Raw genomic sequence first — 20,347 nt, 5'->3', positions numbered from 1 at the left:
AGCAATAGCTAAATGATACATACACCCGTGCAGTCAGGATGCCAGGATTCAAATAACAGGTTGCTTACTGATAGTTACTTGGCAAACAGAAGGCACTGTATCAGTATTGATTTCCTTTTCCTTTATTTAAAGTGGGGCCTCTTGTTAGATGGGGATAAGTTATACAGAAATGCATGTTGACATGCTTGGTGCTTAAACTCACACAGTCCCCACACCACAGGAAGAAACAGCTGGCCATAGCCTAACCATCAGGGCCAAGGGCAAATTGCATAACAAAAAGTTTGCCTTTATTCCCTCCACATCCAAACTTTGGTGGTCAAGTCTGTGGACAGATCTGAAGACGGGGTTTCCGCTTCCTGAAGCCCGACACTCTTTGTTCACTGTCTGACCTTTGGAAGGGTGAGGGAGCCCTGCCCAGCAAAGGTGGGCAGCAGAGGTCGACCTGTGGACACCTCCTTCCTGTAGCCCTGGCTCTCTCACTGGGCACTGCCTCTCCCACCCTTGGGCGCGAGTAGAGAGATGGGCAGGATCTCTGGCAGGAAAGGGGGTCCAGGCCCTCGACTTCCCTGAGGTTAGATGGAGGGGCCTCAGAGTGGTTCTTGAATGCGTCAGCCGCTGCCCATGTGGGGTTGCTGAGCTCTTTGGATAGAGCTGGTTGGAATTGAAAAGTGCTAGAAGTTTAAATACAGAGTCACTTTAAAAAATTGAGTACCCCAAACACCTTCATTAATAATTTCATATTGCTCACATATTTAAGTGATAATATTTTGGATATATTGGGTTAAAGTATCACCATCAATTTCACCTGCTTTCCTTTCATGATGCCACCAGACTACTGTAAATGACACATGCGGCTCACATTTTATTCCTATCGGACATTTCTGACTTAGAGGACTCCGTCTCTTTTCAAATCTCATGCTGCCTTCTCAAGGGACCAGAGGCCGTGAAGGTTATGAAATCTGAAATTTTAAAAGAATCGTTATTATCTAATTTCCAATTTTAAATATTACATATATTACTCATAAATTGATATAACCTTATGGGCACGGTTAAATGCCAATGCCCTGGGCAGCCCCAGGTCCCAGCACAGGGAGTCAGCCCTGCCTTGAAAGGGCTGCAGACAACAGTCATTCATTCCGGCATCATTCAGCCACACCTGTGATCGCATCACCTGTCACTCGGGGGCAAGGGGGCGGGGCCTGGAGCCCTATCCAATCAGCGGCACCGTGGTCGAGCCTGTCCAATCAGGCGCACAGCCGAAAAAGGGGAGCAGTTCCTTCAGCCTGTGCTGGCTTTTTCCTTGGCCAGGTGTGCTTTCCTGCTTGGTGCGCCTCCGCTGCTCTTTCTCCTTCGTTCCGCAGCCTCCTTTGTCCTGTGACCTGCAGGTACTGGAAGGTCGCTAGACAGGATACCTTATGGGAGACTCCTGAAGCCGCGAGATGTTGAGTCTGCGGGGCGGAGCTTCCCGAGACGCTGCAGAGGGCCGGCGGGAATCGGCGGGGACCGGGCCTCCCCACTGGCGGCTCCGGAGTCGGAGCCCGGAGTCTCCTCGGTCGCACAGTGCAGCTGGGCCGGCAGCTGAGACCCCGGGCGTCCCTTCCCGTCAAGTCCCTGCGCGGCAACCTTGGCCCTGGCCGAAGCCCTCTCCAGGCAGTTCCGCGCCCTCAGCCCCGAGTCTACCCCACGTTGTGCGGTGACGAAGGAAGGGTCCTTAAGGGCGAACCCAGGCTTGGGGTGCAGGGTTCGGGCGTGGGAGGAGCTGTGGACCATGGGGTCCCTAGTCCGTCCTTTCTTGTGTTAAAAATTAAACTGAAGTTTGGTTAAAAGTTAACGGTTTTATTTGAGCAAATAAGGACCGGTGAATCAGGAAGCCACAACCATGGACTGTGGTTTGGGGTCCACCGGAGGGGCTTGAACGAAAGGGTTTTATAAGGTGCATGAGGAGGCAAAGCCAATTCAGTAATTGGCTACAGTTATGTAGTCCCTTTATTTGAACTGTCCAGGCGGAAATTCCCTGATTATGTAATCAAAGGTTAATTGGTGGTTTGTGGTTGGTTAAGACTGTTTTGTTTTCCTTTAAATTATTTCTAAGAAATGCATGAGTTACGTTTTGGTTTTCTTAGGTAGAAACCCAGGGCCCTGCAGCCACTTCAGTCTATTTGCCTCTTATTTTAACACTCCCCAGGGGGACTGATTTTCCCTGCATTTTCCACATGTATGGCAAGCAGGGTCTCAAATCCACCACCCTGTTCCCCCAAACTAATTCTTCTAAGGGTTGCAGTAAAATTCTAAATTTTCACTTCCTTCCCCTGATTCTCAACTGTCAGCTTCCCCTCTGCAATTCACAACGTTATCAACCATTTGCTCTTTATTGTAGATTTCAAGCAGATGCAGCCTGACCATTAGGGTCAAGGCCAAATTGCAAAAAAAGAAGTTTGCCTTTATTCTACTCCATCCACATCTAAACTTTGGAGGTCAAGGCTGTGGACAGATCGAAAGACGTAGTTCCCTCCTCCTGGGGCTCCACATCCCTCATTCACTGATCTCTGGGAAGGAGGATGGGCAGCTGGTGGGTGGCAGGTGGGCAGCAATAGTCTACCTGTAGACACTTTCACCTAGGCCTTGAAGGATGAGTCAGCGTTTGCCCGACAGACTGAGATGTCGGGGGCAGCATGGAAAAGCACAGAGGTGGAAGGGTAGGTTTCGGCTGTTGTCAGTCCTCTCTGGTTTGGGGAATATAGGCAGTGGAAGAGCCGGCAGGAGCTGGGGTTGCCTTTAGGCAGATACCTGAGAGCACTGGCTTAAGAAGCTTGATTTTGGCTGGGTGCGGTGGCTCACGCCTGTGATCCCACCACTTTGGGAGGCCAAGGCAGGTGGATCACCTGAGGTCAGGAGTTCAAGACCAGCCTGGCCAACATGGCAAAACCCCATCTCTACAAAAAATACAAAAACTAGCCGGGCATGGTGGCTGCACCTATCCCAGCTACTTGGGAGGCTGAGACAGGAAAATCTGTTGAACCCAGGAGGCGGAGGTTTCAATGAGCGGAGATCGCACCACTACACTCCAGCCTAGGAAACAGCAAGACTACTCCATCTGAAAAAAAGAAAAAAAGCAGCTTGGTTTTGTGAGCAGTGCTCTTCTTAGAAGGGTTGCAAGTGGCACTCTTGAAACAGGAGGTGGGAGATTGAAGGTGGGTGAGGTAAAGGGTGGGGGTCCTTCGCAGAGCAGAGATCAGTTTGTGGAGGAAGATGAATTTCATCCCTGCAGGATGGGCCTTCCATGATACTGAAGGGAGAGCCACATGTTAATGCCCGGGAGACAGCTGTCTCCTCGGTCTGAAAGGCCTGATCGAGGCCAGGATTGGCTATGAGAGCTGGAAAATGGGAGCACCTTTGAAACCATGGGAGAGGGTGAGGTGAGAATAAGGAGAGGCTGCGGCCCAACACACCTAGCTCAGGACTGGAGGAAGAGGATGGAGCTGGAGAGGGAGGGATGAAGGTATGGTATGTGTCAGGGAGGAGGAGGAGGAAATGAGCAGTGGTCTGGGTGCTGCTGGGTGGATGGATGCACCTGGGCTGGAGAAGCCCCTGGGAGTTGGCCCTGAGGGTGGCCTTGGTGATGTGGGGAGAGTGGTTTGGACAGTGAGCTCAGGTGGAAGCCAAACTGTGGTTGTCCCAGGAGCAGTCGAGGAGGGAGGCACGGGATGTGGAAGGAAGAAGGTGGCGGCCTGCAGGTGCGCCAAGGGTGAACTGGGACTGTGGAGCCGAGGCTCGGGAGGGCACGTGGACACAGTTCCATATGACTTGTGCCCATCCAGGTGGTGTGAGGCGGACAGTCCTCCCTCACCAGCAAGGCCCATCTGACTCAGTGCCTTACTTGTCACCCCCAGAGCCACCATCACTCATGTTCTTGAATGGGAATGGCCTGAAGAGCCTGAAAAAGGAGCGTGAAAGAGGAAGGAGGAGGCTGAGCCACCCTGGGAACATAGGCTGGATAAGTCCAAGCCAGGAGATGACACCACTAAATAGAAGTCACCACTCAGGATTCCGGCTTTTCTGTGAAGATCCCGGCCCCGAGATCTAGCTCTTCTCCCTGCAGGTATGATGGAGGAGTGGAGCTGGTGATCAGGCCTGAGCCTGCTGGGGAGGATGAGGCTGGAAAGCCCAGCTTTGCCTTAGCTCCTCCTGACCCCGTGCTAACATGGTGGACCTGGGAATGGAGTCCAGGTTCAGTTACTGCCTTATTGCTAGAGGACAGCTACCAACTGGGCCTACTGGCCCTGTTCAGGGAGAGGAGTGGGAGCAGGTGGGTAGTGTCAGGTCCCAGGACACCCTAGCCTCTTGCTCTGTGCCCTCAGGCAAGTCACCTCTCTCTGGGCCATGACCTTACCATCTGTCACCAGGGCCTGGGGGGTGGTATTGGGTGTTCTCCAAGGACAGAGCCAACCAGAGGACTTGCAGGCTGGTAACTTGGTGGGGAGCCGGACAAGGCCCTCTCATGTCCTCTCTACTCCCAGGCTTGGGCCCTGGAGCACCCCTTCAGGAAGGAAAAGGCCATTTCCCTTAGCGTGCTCGGCCCTTGGCACTAGGCAAGGGCAAGAGCAAGCCTGTCTTTCTCCCTCCCCGCTTTCTTCCAACTCCCTCTCCTCTGCTCGGGGGTTGCTCTTAGGCTGCAGGAAGAGTCAGTGGGGCCAGGCTCTGTCCTGCACTTGGGCACACAGGTGCCAATGGGCAGGCTGTATATGGACAGAGCCTGGAATGTAAAAGCCAAAAAGTGGGAAACTGAGTATTCGAGACATTTATTCTCAGGACCCAGGTGTTTGGGGCTGGGGAAAGGGGTATGTCCCTGCTCCCTACCATATGGCCTCTCACCAGGGTGGTCTGGGCCTTCTCCCTGGCAGGTATCCCCGCAGGAGATGGCGCTGGAGATCCACCGGGTGTTCATGGACCATGAATACTCATGTCCCCGCCTCACTTCTCACTGCACCCGGGTGGCAGCACGCTGGACCACCTCTCAGAGCTGCACAGCATGGCGGGGCCACAGGCGGGCTTGGTGCTCCACATGGTGGAAGGTTGGCCCAGAAGTTGGGCTGCCTGCCCAGGGAGGGCCCCTGTGAGCAGGGCCAGGCAACACTTCACTGCCCCAGCTGGGGCCTGTGTGTCACAGATGAGCATGTGGAGGTGGGACTGGAGCACAGGTCTGCTCTTCAGGGCATCATACCTGCATCTCTAACTTCATGGCCTGGGGTGAAAAAACAGTTGAAATTCTGAAAAGAAAGCCAGGCAGTACGAAGCTAGGGCTTGGAATCAGCCCGATTAAATTCTGAAAAGATGAGCACTTAGTCTCCTAAAGAAACTAAAAAGTTTTACAGTCCTTGAGTGGGGAAGTCGGCTCCAAGCAGCACCATCGGCGGGTGTGGTGAGCCTGGCTTGGTTGCCAAATAAAAGCTTCCATAGACTCAAGTTCCCTGGGTGAAGCACTCAGGTTCCAGGGGCCTGACTATTTATTAAGACTATTTGTGGAAAAGGTCTGTACCTCAAGGGGGCCCACAGTTCATCACAACCTCTCCCCTCCCCCAAAACAATGACCATTAAAATCCCATGAAACTCAATGGGGGCATTGAATTTGGCAGCCCTAGAAAGTTCTCAGGCCACCCCTGCATGAAGGCTGCCCCAGGAGAGCTGGGCGAGGCTGCAGAGGCCCCGCAGTGCCAAAAGCCCTGCCCACCCGAGACACTAGAGCACCAAAAGCAGGAGGCTTTATGGGCTCCCCAAGGCCTGTGTGTGCTTCAGAAGCAACTGGCAGGAGGTGCTTTGCAAGCGAGGATTCTTGCCCTCAGCCAGCCAGGGTGTGTGTGTGTGTTAGTGTGTGTGTAGGTACATGCGTGCACGCACATGTGTGTGTTGAAACCAAAACTCTAGCTTATGTGTCCATAGCGGAATTTGAAAATGGAAGCCCTTATAGGTTCTGGATATTAGCCATTTGTCAGATGAGTAGATTGCAAAAATTTTCTCCCATTTTGTAGGTTGCCTGTTCACTCTGATGGTAGTTTCTTTTGCTGTGCAGAAGCTCTTTAGTTTAATGAGATCCCATTTGTCAATTTTGGCTTTTGCTGCCGTTGCTTTTGGTGTTTTAGACATGAAGTCTTTGCCCATGCCTATGTCCTGAATGGTACTACCTAGGTTTTCCTCTAGGGTTTTTATGGTATTAGGTCCAACATTTAAGTCTCTAATCCATCTTGAATTAATTTTCGTATAAGGAGTAAGGAATGGCTGGGTCATATGGTACATCTAGTTCTAGATCCTTGAGGAATCGCCATACTGTTTTCCATAATGGTTAAACTAGTTTACAATCCCACCAACAGTGTAAAAGTGTTCCTATTTCTCCACATCCTCTCCAGCACCTGTTGTTTCCTGACTTTTTAATGATCGCCATTCTAACTGGTGTGAGATGGTATCTCATTGTGGTTTTGATTTGCATTTCTCTGATGGCCAGTGATGATGAGCATTTTTTCATGTGTCTGTTGGCTGTATGAATGTCTTCTTTGGAGAAATGTCTGTTCATATCCTTTGCCCACTTTTTGATGGGTTGTTTGTTTTTTTCTTGTAAATTTGTTTGAGTTCTTTGTAGGTTCTGGATATTAGCCCTTTGTCAGATGAGTAGATTGCAAAAATTTTCTCCCATTCTGTAGGTTGCCTGTTCACTCTGATGGTAGTTTCTTTTGCAGTTCAGAAGCTCTTTAGTTTAATGAGATCCCATTTGTCAATTTTGGCTTTTGCTGCCATTGCTTTTGGTGTTTTAGACATGAAGTCTTTGCCCATGCCTATGTCCTGAATGGTGCTACCTAGGTTTTCCTCTAGGGTTTTTATGGTATTAGGTCTAACATTTAAGTCTCCAATCCATCTTGAATTAATTTTCGTATAAGGAGTAAGGAAAGGATCCAGTTTCAGCTTTCTACTTATGGCTAGCCAATTTTCCCAGCACCATTTATTAAATAGGGAATCCTTTCCCCATTTCTTGTTTCTCTTAGGTTTGTCAAAGATCAGATGGCTGTAGATGTGTGGTATTATTTCTGAGGACTCTGTTCTGTTCCATTGGTCTATATCTCTGTTTTGGTACCAGTACCATGCTGTTTTGGTTACTGTAGCCTTGTAGTATAGTTTGAAGTCAGGTAGCGTGATGCCTCCAGCTTTGTTCTTTTGACTTAGGATTGTCTTGGAGATGCGGGCTTTTTTTTGGTTCCATATGAACTTTAAAGCAGTTTTTTCCAATTCTGTGAAGAAACTCGTTGGTAGCTTGATGGGGATGGCATTGAATCTATAAATAACCTTGGGCAGTATGGCCATTTTCACAATATTGATTCTTCCTATCCATGAGCATGGAATGTTCTTCCATTTGTTTGTGTCCTCTTTTATTTCACTGAGCAGTGGTTTGTAGTTCTCCTTGAAGAGGTCCTTTACATCCCTTGTAAGTTGGATTCCTAGATATTTTATTCTCTTTGAAGCAATTGTGAATGGAAGTTCATTCATGATTTGGCTCTCTGTCTGTCTGTTACTGGTGTATAAGAATGCTTGTGATTTTTGCACATTAATTTTGTATCCTGAGACTTTGCTGAAGTTGCTTATCAGCTTAAGGAGATTTTGGGCTGAGACAATGGGGTTTTCTAAATATACAATCATGTCATCTGCAGTTATGCTTTATATGAATGAATTCAGATTCCTGCTTCCAGGAAAAGAAAAATTGTGGGTTCATTGCAGAAAAAACTTCCTGATGTTTGATGTTGACATTTGCCTTCTTTCTTGAAGTGATGTAGAAGCTTCACTGTAGTTTAGTGGTGATTCTAGAAATGGAGTGACATAAACGATCATTGCCTACACTTTAAAATCCAATTCCTTTTCCTTATTTTTGACTCAGTCATACTTGGAAGTGAAGCTCAGGATTCCTGTGTTTAAAATGCTTCCTAAATATTGTAAGGAAGCTGACAGGAAACAGTGTTTGGGGAAGTAATTTTCTAGGATCCTCTATAATGTTCCCTCTTTACTGAGTATCCTACTGAGCTGGCAATTAAAGAACTCCCAGCAAGAGTCATGTGACTTTTTCTAATAAAACAGGTCTCGCTGTCTCTTAAGCCGGACCTGATCACCTTTTTGGAGCAAAGGAAAGAGCCCTGGAATGTGAAGAGTGAGGAGACAGTAGCCATCCAGCCAGGTAGGTGGGAGCAAATGAAGTAGATGACATGAGTGAGAGGTCCAGCAGTCAAGAAAGAACCAGACCTTGGAGTGTGGATTGGGAAGTTCTCCAATGGAAATGATTTTTGAGACACCTGGGTTTATTTCTTTCTCTTGCTGTCACAGAGGGACATCTTCTGTCTCATGTTCTTAAATTATCTGATGATTCTCCTTCCCCTTCTGTGATCCACCATCAAATTCACAGTGACAGCCAAAGTGCTCCCCTTGGCCTTTGAGGGCCTGTGTGATCTGACTGTTCTTCCATTGATTTGGGGGCTCTGGGAAAGTCTGGGCATGTTTCTACCTCTATGTGGAACCACTTTTAAAGTTCTGGTTTTGCCTCATGTCAGAAATGTATGAGGGGAGTGATGGACAGTGGAATTTTTTTCAGAAGTCCCAGGAATTCTGTGGACAGATGTCACATATTTTCTGGTATATTAATTTCTAATCCTATGGTGGTTTCCAAGATGATCCTACAAAAATTGAGACTCAGTAATTTCATCAGAGCACAAAGTTATCTTCCTAAATGTAAAAAAAAAAAAAATCTGATTCCGTATTTCACTTCAACTTTTCATCTTTCCTAGCCTAAACTAAGATTAGAAATATAAGCTCTATGCACAAATTCCACAGATTTAAAATCATTTAATATATTACTTAACTATGTAGAATTCTTAACTAAATGAATGTCTATGGGGAGTTTAGAACATAGCCTATTATATGGCGAAACTCTCAACTTTTACCTTATATGTTAATAAGATTTTATAATTTTGTCTGGATAATTGTGAAGTTTAATGTGGTCTTTATGTTCATTTTCTTTCTTTTCCTTTTCTTTTTCTTTTCCTTCCTTCTTTCATATAGATTTTTTTCCCACACTTGTAAATTGTATATATTTAAGGCATACATCCTGATAATTTGATTTTACATATGTATACATTGTATAATGATTACTACAATGAAATTAATTAGCACATTAATCATCTCACATAGTTGCCAGGATTTGTGGAGAGAGCATTTAAGATCTACTGTGTTAGCAAATCTCAAGTATATAAGAGTGTTGTAAACTATATTCACAATGCTGTACATTAGATCCCCAGAATTTATCTTTTCAGTGGAAGTATGTACTCTTTGACCAGTATCTCCCCATTTTTACCACTTCTCAGCTGTTGAGACCCATTGTTCTACACTTTACTTCTATGAGCTCAACTATTTTAGATTCCACAAATAACCAATATTATACAGTATTTGTATTTTTCTATCTTATTCAGTTACCATAATGTCCACCTGGTTTATTCATCCATGTTGTCAGAAATGGCAGGATTACCTTCTTCATTATGCTGAATAATATTCCACTATATAATGTGAATCAGCTATGAACATAGGGGTGCAGATATCTCTTTAACATACTGATATTGATTAATTGATTGATTGATTGATTTTTGAGATGGAGTCTTACTTTGTCGCCCAGGCTGTAGTGCAGTGGTGCCATCTCGGCTCACTACAACCTCTGCTTCCCAGGTTCAAGCGATTCTCCTGCCTCAGCCTCCCAAGTAGCTGCGATTACATGCTTGTGCCACCCTGCCTGACTAATTTTTTTGTATTTTTAGTAGAGACGGGGTTTTGCCATGTTGGCCAGGCTAGTCTTGAATTCCTGGCCTCAAGTGATCCACCTGCCTCAGCCTCTCAAAGTGCTGTGATTACAGGCATGAGCCATTGCGCTCACCAGATTGTATTTCTTTTAGTATATACTTAGAATTGGGATTGAGATTCATATGGTATTTCTATTTTTAATTTTTTGAGGAGCCTCCATGCTTTTTCCATAATGGCTGGATCAATTTACATTTCCACCAACAGTGTACAACGTTTCCTTTTCTCCACACTGTCACCAACATTTGTGATCTCTTGTCTCTTTGATAGTAGCCATTCTAACAGCGTGGGGTGATATCTCATGATTTGATATCTCATTGTGGTATCTCTCTGTAAATGTGAGGTGATGGCTCATTGAGGTTTGATGTGCATTTCCCTGATGATTAATTATGTTGAGCACCTTTTCTTAAACCTGTTTGCTACTTTTATGTCATCCTTGGAAAAATTTCTAGTCAGGTCCTTTGCATATTTTTAAGTCAGATTTACTTTTACTGGCAATTGAGTTGTGTGAGATGCTTACATCTTTTGGATATGAAACTCTTATCAGATATATTTTCTCTCAGTCCTTAGGCCAGTCCTTAGGTTGCCTTTTCATGTTGTTCTTTGTTTGCTTTGCTGTGCAGAAGCTTTTTAGTTTGATGTAGGCCCACTTGATTTTGTTTTTTGATTTTGTTGGTTGTGCTTTTTTGGTGTGAAATCTAAAAATTCAGTACCAAGGCTGATGTCGAAGAGTTTGTTCCCTGTGTTTCTTCTAAAAGTTATACAATTTCTGGTTTTACATTTAAGTGTTAATTCTTTTTGAGTTCATTTTTGTATATGGTATAAATGTTCAATTTCATCCTTTTGCTCATAAATATCCACCTTTTCCAGCATCATTTATTGAAGAGAACATCCTTTACCCTTTGTGTATCTTGGTGCCCTTGTCAGTGATTGCTAACTGTATACACATGGGGTTATTTTTGCTTTCCTCATTCTGTCCCATTGGTCTATGTGTCTTTGTAGGTCAGTGTAATACTCACTATTAGTATAGCTTTGTAATAGTTTGGAATGAAGAAGTGTGATGCCTTCAGCTTTATTCTTTCTTAAGATTGTGTTGGCTATTTGTGGTCATTTGTGGTTTTATAGAAATTTGGAGGTCAGATGCAGTGGCTCACACCTGTAATCCCAGCACTTTGGGAGATCTGAAGCAGGCCGATCACTTGAGGCCAGGAGTTCAAGACCAGCCTGGCCAACATGGTGAAACCCCGTCTCTACTAAAAATACAAGAATTAGCCAAGTGTGGTGGCACATACCTGTAATCCCAGCTACTGGAAAGGCTGAGGCAAGAGAATTGCTTGAACCCAGGAGGCCGAGGTTGCAGTGAGCCAAGATCATGCCACTGCACTCCAGCCTGAGCAACAGTGAGACTCTGTCTCAAAAAATATATATAAAATAAAATAAAATAAATTTTAGAATTTATTTTTATTTCTGTGAAAACTGACATTGGAATTTTAATAGGGATTACTTTGTATCTGTATATCACTTTGTGTAGTGTGGACATTTTATCAGTATTAATTTTTCCAGTCCATGAACAAGGGCTATCTTTCCATTTATTTGTGTCTTTTTCAATTACATTCATCAGCGTCTTATGGATTTTAATAAGCAGATCTTTTACCTCCTTTATTAAATGGAGTCATAATAATTTTACACTTTTTGATGCTATTATAAATTGGATTGTTTGCTTAACTTTTTTTCTCAGATCGTTTATTGTTAGTATATAGAAATGCTACTAATTTTTGTATGTTAATTTTGTGACCTCAGCTTTACTGAATGAGTTTATTAGCTCTAACTCTTTTTGTATACTCTTCAGGATTTTCTGTATATAAAATCACCTAATCTGCAAGCAGAGAGAATTATAATTCTTCGTTGCTGATGTGAGTGCTTTGTATTTCTTTTTCTTACGTAATTGCTCTTGTTGCAGGGCAGGTGAGCCCCCAGATTGGGGCTTATCCTGGGAAGGTTCATAGCTTCACTTAGGAAGAATTCAAATGCAAGGTAGTGGTAGAAGAAAACAGCTTTATTGAGCTGGCAGTGTTGCAGCTCTATGACTGCTCCTGTGGAGTGAGGCTTCCCTGTAGGCAGTGTGCTGAGAGGAGCAGTTCTGCAGTCATGTACTTATATACCCACTTTTCATTACATGCAAACTAAGGGGCAGTGTTTTTTCCCTTCAATTTTTTGGAAGAATTTGAGAAGGATGGACATTAATTCATCTTTAAATGTGTGATACAATTCATATATGAAGTCATTTAGTCATGGGATTTTTCTCATTGGATTTTTTTATTACACTTCAATCTCCTTTCTTATTATTCATCTGCTTGGTATTTCTATTTCTTCATGATTTAATCTTGGTGAGTCATTCATTTCTAAGAGCCTATTTCTAAGTTATCCAATTTGTTGTCATACGATTGTTCATAGTAGTCTCTTATTATTCTTTGTATTTGTGTGGTGTCAGTTGTAATGACTCCTGTTCCTTTCTTTCTTTCTTCCATTCATTCATTCATTCATTCATTCATTCATTTATCTGAAACAAGGTCTCACTCCAATGCCCAGGCCAAAGTGCAGTGGCATGATCATGACTCACTGCAGCCTCAACCTCCCAGGCTCAGGTAATTCTCCCACCTCGCAAGTAGCTGGGACTACAGGTGTGTACCACCATGCTCAGCTAATTTTTGTACTTTTTGAAGAGAGGAGTTTCACCATGTTGCCCAGGCTGGTCTCCAACTCCTGAGCTCAGGTGATTTACCTGCTATGGCCTCCCAAAGCTCTGGGACTACAAGACGAGGAAGTGCACGCAGCCCATTTATAATTTTTCGACTCCTCTCTCTTTTCATTCCTTTGCTTAATCTGGCCAAAAGTTTCTCAATTTTGTTTTCTTTAAAAAATTCAACTCAGTTTCTTTGATCTTTTCTATTGTCTTCCTATTTGGTCTCTTTTTGTTCTAATTCTTATCATTTCCATAAGTATGCTAACATTGGGATTATTTTGTTCTTGTTCAAGTTTCTTGAGGAATTGAGTTAGATTTGCTTATTCAACATCTTTTTCTTCTTAATGTAGGACTTTATTATTATAAACTTCTGTATTAGAACTGTTTTGGTTGCATCCCAAAAGTTTTGGTTTCTTGTGTTTCTAATTTCATTTGTCTCAGGATATGTTTAGATTTTTCTTGTGATTTCTTCTTTAACCCATTGATTTTTCAGGAGTGTGTTGTTTAATATTTACATATTTGTGAGTTTCCAGTTTTCTTTCTGCTATTGATTTTCAGTTTTATATCAGTGCAATCAGAAAAAAAAAACTTGATATAATTTTAATCTTTATAAATTTGAAAAGACTTACTATTTTTTACTTTTGGTTTAACATGTGATCTATCCTGGAGAATATTTCATGTATTCTTAGAAGAATGCGTATTCTCATATTGTTGGGTGGGATATATATGTATATTTAGTCTATAGTGTTATAGTGCACTCTTTTCTTAATTTTGTGCTTGAGTGATCTATCCATTTTAAGTAGGATACTAACGTTTTCTTTTATTGTATTTCTGTATATTTCTCTTTCCAGTTCTCTTAATGTTTGCTTTATATATTTAGGTATTCCAGTGTTGGGTGCATATATCTATTTAATTGTTCTATCCTCTGGACAAATTAACCTCTCTATTATTATATAGTTAACTCCTTTGTCTCTTGTGACAGATTTTGTCAGTCTGTTTTATCTAATGTGAGTATAACTACCCCTGCCTGCACTCTTTTGTTTATCATTTGTATGGAATATCCTTTCCAGTGCTTTCACTTTTAGCCTATGTTTGTCCTTAAATCAAACGTGAGTCTCTTGTAAGCATCTTGTCACTGGATTTTTAAAAATCCATTCAGCCACTCTCTGTTTTAAATTTGTTTTGTGACTGCTATATCAGAATATCACAGGGTATTTTAAAAGGAAATGGGTGATTTCTAAGGAATACAAGTTAATTTAGCTTATGATTCTGAAGGCAGGGAAGGCAGAGAGCATGACACTGGCATCTGGTGAAGACCTTTATGCTGCATAATAACATAGCTAAAGGCATGACGGGGAGAGAGCATATAACAAATGCACACTTGTGATGACTAACCCACTGCTGTGATAAGGACATTAATACATTCATTACAGGCAGCGCTCTCATGGCCTAATCACTTCTTAAAAGTCCCACTTCTTAATTCTGTCACAGTGGCTATTAATTTTAACCTAAATTTTGCAAGTGACATTCAGTCTATATCAGTGTCTGTTTATTGGATAATTTAGTCTCTTTATATGTAATTATTGATAGGTAACTATTATAATTTTGTTTCCTATTTTATACTTCATTTGTTTCTTTTCTCTTCTTATGCTGTCTTCCCTTTGGTTTTGTTAATTTTTTTGTTTTGTTTTTGTTGTTTTTATATACTTTGATTACTTTCTCTTTTTATTGTATGTATCTACTACAGTGTTTTTCTCCAGTGGTTATAAGACTTACATAAACATCATATAACAGTCTAATTTAAGATGATAATAATTCAACTTTTATACATAGAAAACTCTACAGTTTTCCTCTCCTTCATACATTTTAAAACTTCTTATATTGTGTATTCATTAAATTATCAAAGCTATACTTCTTAAAAATACTTTTGTTTTATAGTTCTTATACTAGAATTAGAAGTGATAAATGTACCCACCGTTACAATATTTGAATATTCTGAATTTCATTATTTACCATTTCCAGTGATATTAGTAGTTTTAATGCTTTCATATTTAGTTAGCATTTCATCATTTCAACTTGAGTAATTCCCTTTAGTCCTTTAGCATTTCTAGACAGGTCTAGTGGTGATGAATTCCCTTAACATTTTTTTGGGGGGAGGGGTCTTGAAATGTCTTCATCTCTCTTATTTCTAAAAGATGCTTTGTTGTATATAGCCTTCTTAGTTGTCTTTTTTTTTTTTTTTCCTTCTTTCAGCACTTTGAATATATGGTATAACTCCTATTTGGCCTGTAAGGTTTCTGCTGAAAAATCTACTGATAACATCATAAAGTTTCCCTTGTATGTGAATAATCTCTTATGCTGCTTTCATGATTCTTGCTTTGTCTTTGAATTTTGCCTTTGTCTTTGAATTTAATTATAATATGTCCCAAGGGAATCTTCATTAGGTTCTTCTTGCCGCAGTTATTTTGAGCTTTATGAAACTGGTTGTTCATATCCTTTTCCAGATTTGGGGAATTTTAAGACATTATATGTTTAAATAATCTTTTTTTCCTCTTTCTTCTGAAAATCCTAAAATGTGTATATTTGTTCACTTTATGGTATACAGCCTATATGCTCCTTCTCACTTTCATTTTTTTTCTAATTGATTACTTTCAAATGACCTGTCTTTGAGTTTGCTGATTTTTTTTTTTTCTTGATTGAGTCTCTTGTTAAAACTGTTACATTTTTTCAGTTCTTCCATTGTTCACTTTAGTGCCAAGATTTCTGTTTGGTTCTTTTTAATGGTTTCTATTTCTCTATTAAAAGTCTCATTTTGTTCAAATATTGTATTATAAAACTTTTTAGTTATCTATCTGTGTTCTTTTGCATCTCACTGAAATTCTGAGATGTTCTTTTGCATCTCACTGAAGTGATTATTTTGAATTCTTCGTTACCCAACTTTCAGATCTCCATTTCTTTGGAGATGATTACTACGGCTTTTTAGTTTCCTTTGGTGGTGGTGGTGGTGGTTTGCCTGATTCTTCATAATCTGTGTAGCCTTATGTTTATTTCCCTGAATGTGAAGGAGCAAACATCTCTCCCAGTCATTATAGACTAGTTTTGGGAAATAAATGCTTTCTTCTTTCGGACCCTGAGCTGATGAGATTTTGACCAAGACTGCAGTTGAGTGTGTTGGAGCCATGTCACATGACTGCTACTGGGTCTGCAGTGGATTATAGGTTGACAGACCTATTAGCAGGACATAGATAGTCATGGATCCTGTCTGTTCTCTAGCAAGACAACTTTCTTCAGGATCTTGAGCATTGTGGCTGGTTCTTAGATAAGGAATTGCGGTTGTTTCTGCAGAGTCAGGGTGCTGATAGAATAGATGTGGACAGGTGTGGCTCCTGCTGAGTCTCTGGGAGTGCTTTCGTCCAGTCATTGAACAAGTCACTGATAGACATGACTGACCCCTGATCACAGCTGAATGGGTCTGGAACTGATTCACAGGGCTGCTACAGGATATGGGCCCTGGGCCCATGGCTTGTCTCCTTCTAGGTTTCTCATTGAGCAGAACTGCTCCCAGACCCTGGCTGACAGAAAGTAGAGCCAAACTTACAGGGCTGCTTTAAGATTCACAGTGAGACTAATGTCAGCAAGTCTAGCTCCCGGGGCACAGATGTGTGCTTTCAGGCAGGTCCCAGGTTGAGCAAATTTCCTGACCTGTGGCTGCATGAAACTGGAGCAAAGTTTCAGTGCCACTTCAGGATTCCCATTCCAGTCAGTGTTGGCAGTTCTACATCCAGAGGCACAGATGGATGTTTTTTCCTGAGGGTCCCTGTGTGGACAGAACTTTTTCCAGACCATGACTGAGAGGTGATGGAGATGGATTTTGCCTTATTCAGGGGCTACAGACAGGACTGGGATCTTCAGACCTGTCACCTGAATCTCAGGTAGGAAAGAATCCTCCTGGATTCTTGGAAGATTTTTTGAGTGGCAGGACCAAGGCCAAATGAGCTATAGCTAAATCTACAGTGGGATGTGGCAATTTTTTTGTTGTGTGTCCAGAACCATAATCAACAAGCCTACCCTTCAGTTAAGGACTTGTCCTCAAATTTTCCTCCTTGATCTTGGGCTCCAGCTGGGCATCAGAAATTCTGACCTGGATCACAAAGCTCCCATAAAGGCAATTGTGTTTGGCACGGCTGCCACATTATGTTGTGAGAAATATGCATGGGGGCCTCCTATTCTGTCATCTTGCTTATGTTTCTAATCCTATATGTTTCACTCTTGAAAATGTATCAAATTTGTGATTTTTGGATTCAAAAATTCTGAAACAAAATACTCGAATGTACACATTGTATAAGATGTAAATTAGTTTACTAGTGAGCACCACATATTTATTAATATGTTTTATTGTAAGTTTAAGTTTACTGCAAGCAAAAAAGAATTATTAAGATTTATATCCATTTTATATTTAACTGATATATAATTTAATTCCAAATACTGACTTTATATTTTAGCAATTCTCACTGTATTTTGCAACATTTATGTTGTTCCTTGATTTGGAAATATAAAGCTTTTCTTAGCTTCTAAAGACTTTATTATAGCCATTATATTTTGTGTAAGAATAGCACCAATATATTGATAACATGATAAAGAAGTTTTCCTAGTGTCTTTTAAATATTTACTCATTAAACTTTTCTCGTTAGAGCTAATTATTAGTGATTATAATGCATTTTCTGTGACATTTTACTACCATTCATTGAATGGCAATGATTCAAAATACCTGTTTTTCATGGGTGCACACAGTTCATAATTGCAAATATCTAAAGGATTATTATTAATAGACTATGCTGTATTCATTTTATACACTAAAATTTCTCTTATTCTTGTTATTCCATATGATTGTGTTTTTTTTCAGATATGTTTCCTTAGATCAGTTAATTGTATTTTTGTTTTTCAACCTTGATATTATGAGTTGGATGATAATTTTCAACTCTGTAAGACTTTAAGACAATATGATGTTTAATTTATGTATGAATTAGCTATATGTCTGTTGCTTATTTTAAAATCTATGTGTTTTTCACCTGTATAAATATTGCCTCTACTTTGTTCATGACTTATCTTGTATATATTGTTTTTCTTAGCTGTTAATGATTGCTTTATTCTGTCTAGATGAGTAGTTAAGGAAATAATCTTTTTTTTTTTTTTTTTTTTTGAGATGGAGTCTAGCTCTGTCGCCCAGACTGGAGTGCAGTGGCGCAATCTCAGCTCACTGCAAGCTCCGCCACCCGGATTCACTCCATTCTCCTGCCTCGGTCTCCCAAGTAGCTGGGACTACAGGCACCCGCCACCACGCCGGGGTAATTTTTTGTATTTTTAGTAGAGACGGGGTTTCACCGTGTTAGCCAGGATAGTCTCAATCTCCTGACCTCGTGATCCTCCCACCATGGCCTCCCAAAGTACTGAGATTACAGGCGTGAGCCACCGTGCCCGGCCGGAAATAATCTTAAATTCACAATCCGTTGTTTGGATCTATATAATTATGTAAGAGGAACACTTTTGTTCTTTGAAGCTGATTTTTGAAACATTTTATGACTGTCTCTTTTAAGTAGTCAAATTTTTATGGTGAAAACGTAATAATTGTCATCTCATTTTTAAGTGTACGGTTTATTAGTGTTAAGTATAGTCATATTGTTTTACAAGAGGTTTGTAGATCATTTTTATCTTACAAAAGTCAAAGTGAATACCCATTAAACCACAAATTGCCCTTTCCACACTTCTCTGCAGCTCCTGAAGAGCACCATTCTGCTTAATGTTTCTATGAGTTTGGCTACTGTAGATACTTTATGTAAGTATAATCAAACAGTGTCTCTTTCTTTTTAACTATCTTATTTCACCTAACATAATGTCCTCAGTGTTTGTCCTTATTATAATATTTGTCAAAATGTCTCTGATTTTTAAGGCTCAGTAATGTTCTGTTGTGTATATGTGCCACATTTGTTTAATCAGCTCATCCAATAAGGGACATTTTGATTGCTTCCAGGTATTGTCTTTTGGGAGTAATGCTGCAGGGTACATGGATGTGCAAACATCTCTTCCATGTTCTGTTTTGAATATGTTTGGAATATTTTGGATACACGGATATAGTCCCATGTGTATGTTCTTGCTTTCTGTTGCCTCATCCTTTGATATTATATCCAAAAAGTCAATGCCAAGATCAGTTTTCATGACCAAGCTTTCCCCTTATGTATTCTTCTAGGAGTTTTACATTTGTAGGTTTTACGTTTAACTTTTAGTTTGCTTTTTCAATTGATACAAAATTGTACATATTTATGGGGTACAATTTTATATATGTGTGTGTGTTATATAATGATCATATCAGGATATTTAGTGCATTACCTCGTGTATTTGGTAATTCTTTGTAGTGAGAACATTCAAAAGTCTCTCTTCTAGCTGTTTTAATTTTTATTGTTTGTAAAGACAGGATCTCACTCTGTCACCCAGACTGAAGTGCAGTGGCACAACTGTAGTTCACTGTAACTTCAAACTCTTGGGCTTAAGTGATCCTCTGGCCTCAGCTCCCCAAGTAGCTAGGACTACAGGCATGTGCCACCATGTCCAGCTAATTTTTTTAAAATTTTACATATAGGGTCTCAGTACATTGTCCAGGCTGGCCTTCAACTCCTGACCTCAAGTGATCCTCCTGCGTCAGCCTCCCGAAATGCAGAGATTACAAGGATGTAACACTGTGATGGGTCTCTTCTAGCTATTTTGTAATATTCAATACCCTCCTATTAACCTTTGTTATCCTGCTGTGTAAGAGAACACCAGAACTTATTTCTCCTATGTAATTGTAATTTTATACCTGTTAACCAACCTCTTTCTATTTCTGCCCCTTCAGTCTCTGGTAACCACTGTTACACTCTCTGCTTATTATCAACTTTTTTTCCTTTTTTTTTTTTTTTTTTTTTGGACAGAGTCTAGCTCTGTCACCCAGGCTGGAGTGCAGTGGCATGATCTCAGCTTACGGCAATCTCTGCCTCCTGGGTTCAAGCTATTCTCCTGCCTCAGCCTCCGAGTAGCTGGGACTACAGGCATGCACCGCCATGCTCAGCTAACTTTTTGTATTTTTAGTAGAGACAGGGTTTCACCATGTTGGCCATGCTGGTCTTGAACTCTTGACCTAAAGTGATCCACCCGCTACAGCCTCCCAAAGTGCTGGGATTAGAAGCATGAGCCACCACACCCAACCCTTTTTTTCTTTTCTTTTTTCTTTTTTTTTTTAGGTTACTCATTTGAGTAAGATCACAAAGGGTTTATCTTTCTGTATATGGCCTGTTCCCTTAACATGATATCTCACAGTTCATCCATGTTATTGCAAAGGACAGGATTTTATTCTTTTTTAATGGTTGAGTAGTATTTCATTGTGCATTTACACCACATTTTCTTTATCCATTTTTCTCTTCCTGTACATTTGGATTGATTTCATATCTTGGCTGTTATAAAGAGTGCTGCCATAAACATGGGAATGCAGCTATGTTTCTGGCACATTGATTTCCTTTCTTTTGGATATATACCCAATAGTGAAATTGTTAAATCATATGACAGCTGTGTTTTTAATTTTTCAGGAACTTCCATACTCTTCTGTAGTGGCCATACTACTTATCCCATCGACAGTATACACGTGTTCCCCTTTCTTCACATCCTCACCAATACTTGTTTTAGTTGTATTTTTTGTCTTTTTGA

At 41.3% G+C, this 20,347-nt stretch overlaps 1 protein-coding gene across 1 annotated transcript in view; it reads left to right on the top strand.

The window, feature by feature from the left end:
• Positions 1–1,278: 1,278 nt before the first annotated feature.
• The window catches only part of LOC105482975 (KRAB box domain containing 5), a 42,980-nt gene continuing 23,911 nt past the window's right edge, over positions 1,279–20,347 (top strand). Inside the window, 4 exon segments of the mRNA XM_071084460.1 lie at positions 1,279–1,385; positions 3,891–4,099; positions 4,902–5,181; positions 8,113–8,209. Coding sequence (XP_070940561.1) covers positions 4,951–5,181; positions 8,113–8,209 — 328 coding nt within the window. The 5' untranslated portion in view covers positions 1,279–1,385; positions 3,891–4,099; positions 4,902–4,950.

This window comes from Macaca nemestrina, chromosome 18, assembly GCF_043159975.1.
Source record: "Macaca nemestrina isolate mMacNem1 chromosome 18, mMacNem.hap1, whole genome shotgun sequence".
NCBI lineage: Eukaryota > Metazoa > Chordata > Mammalia > Primates > Cercopithecidae > Macaca > Macaca nemestrina.
Note: the sequence above shows the minus strand (reverse complement) of the source record. Positions and strands in the feature narration are given on the sequence as shown.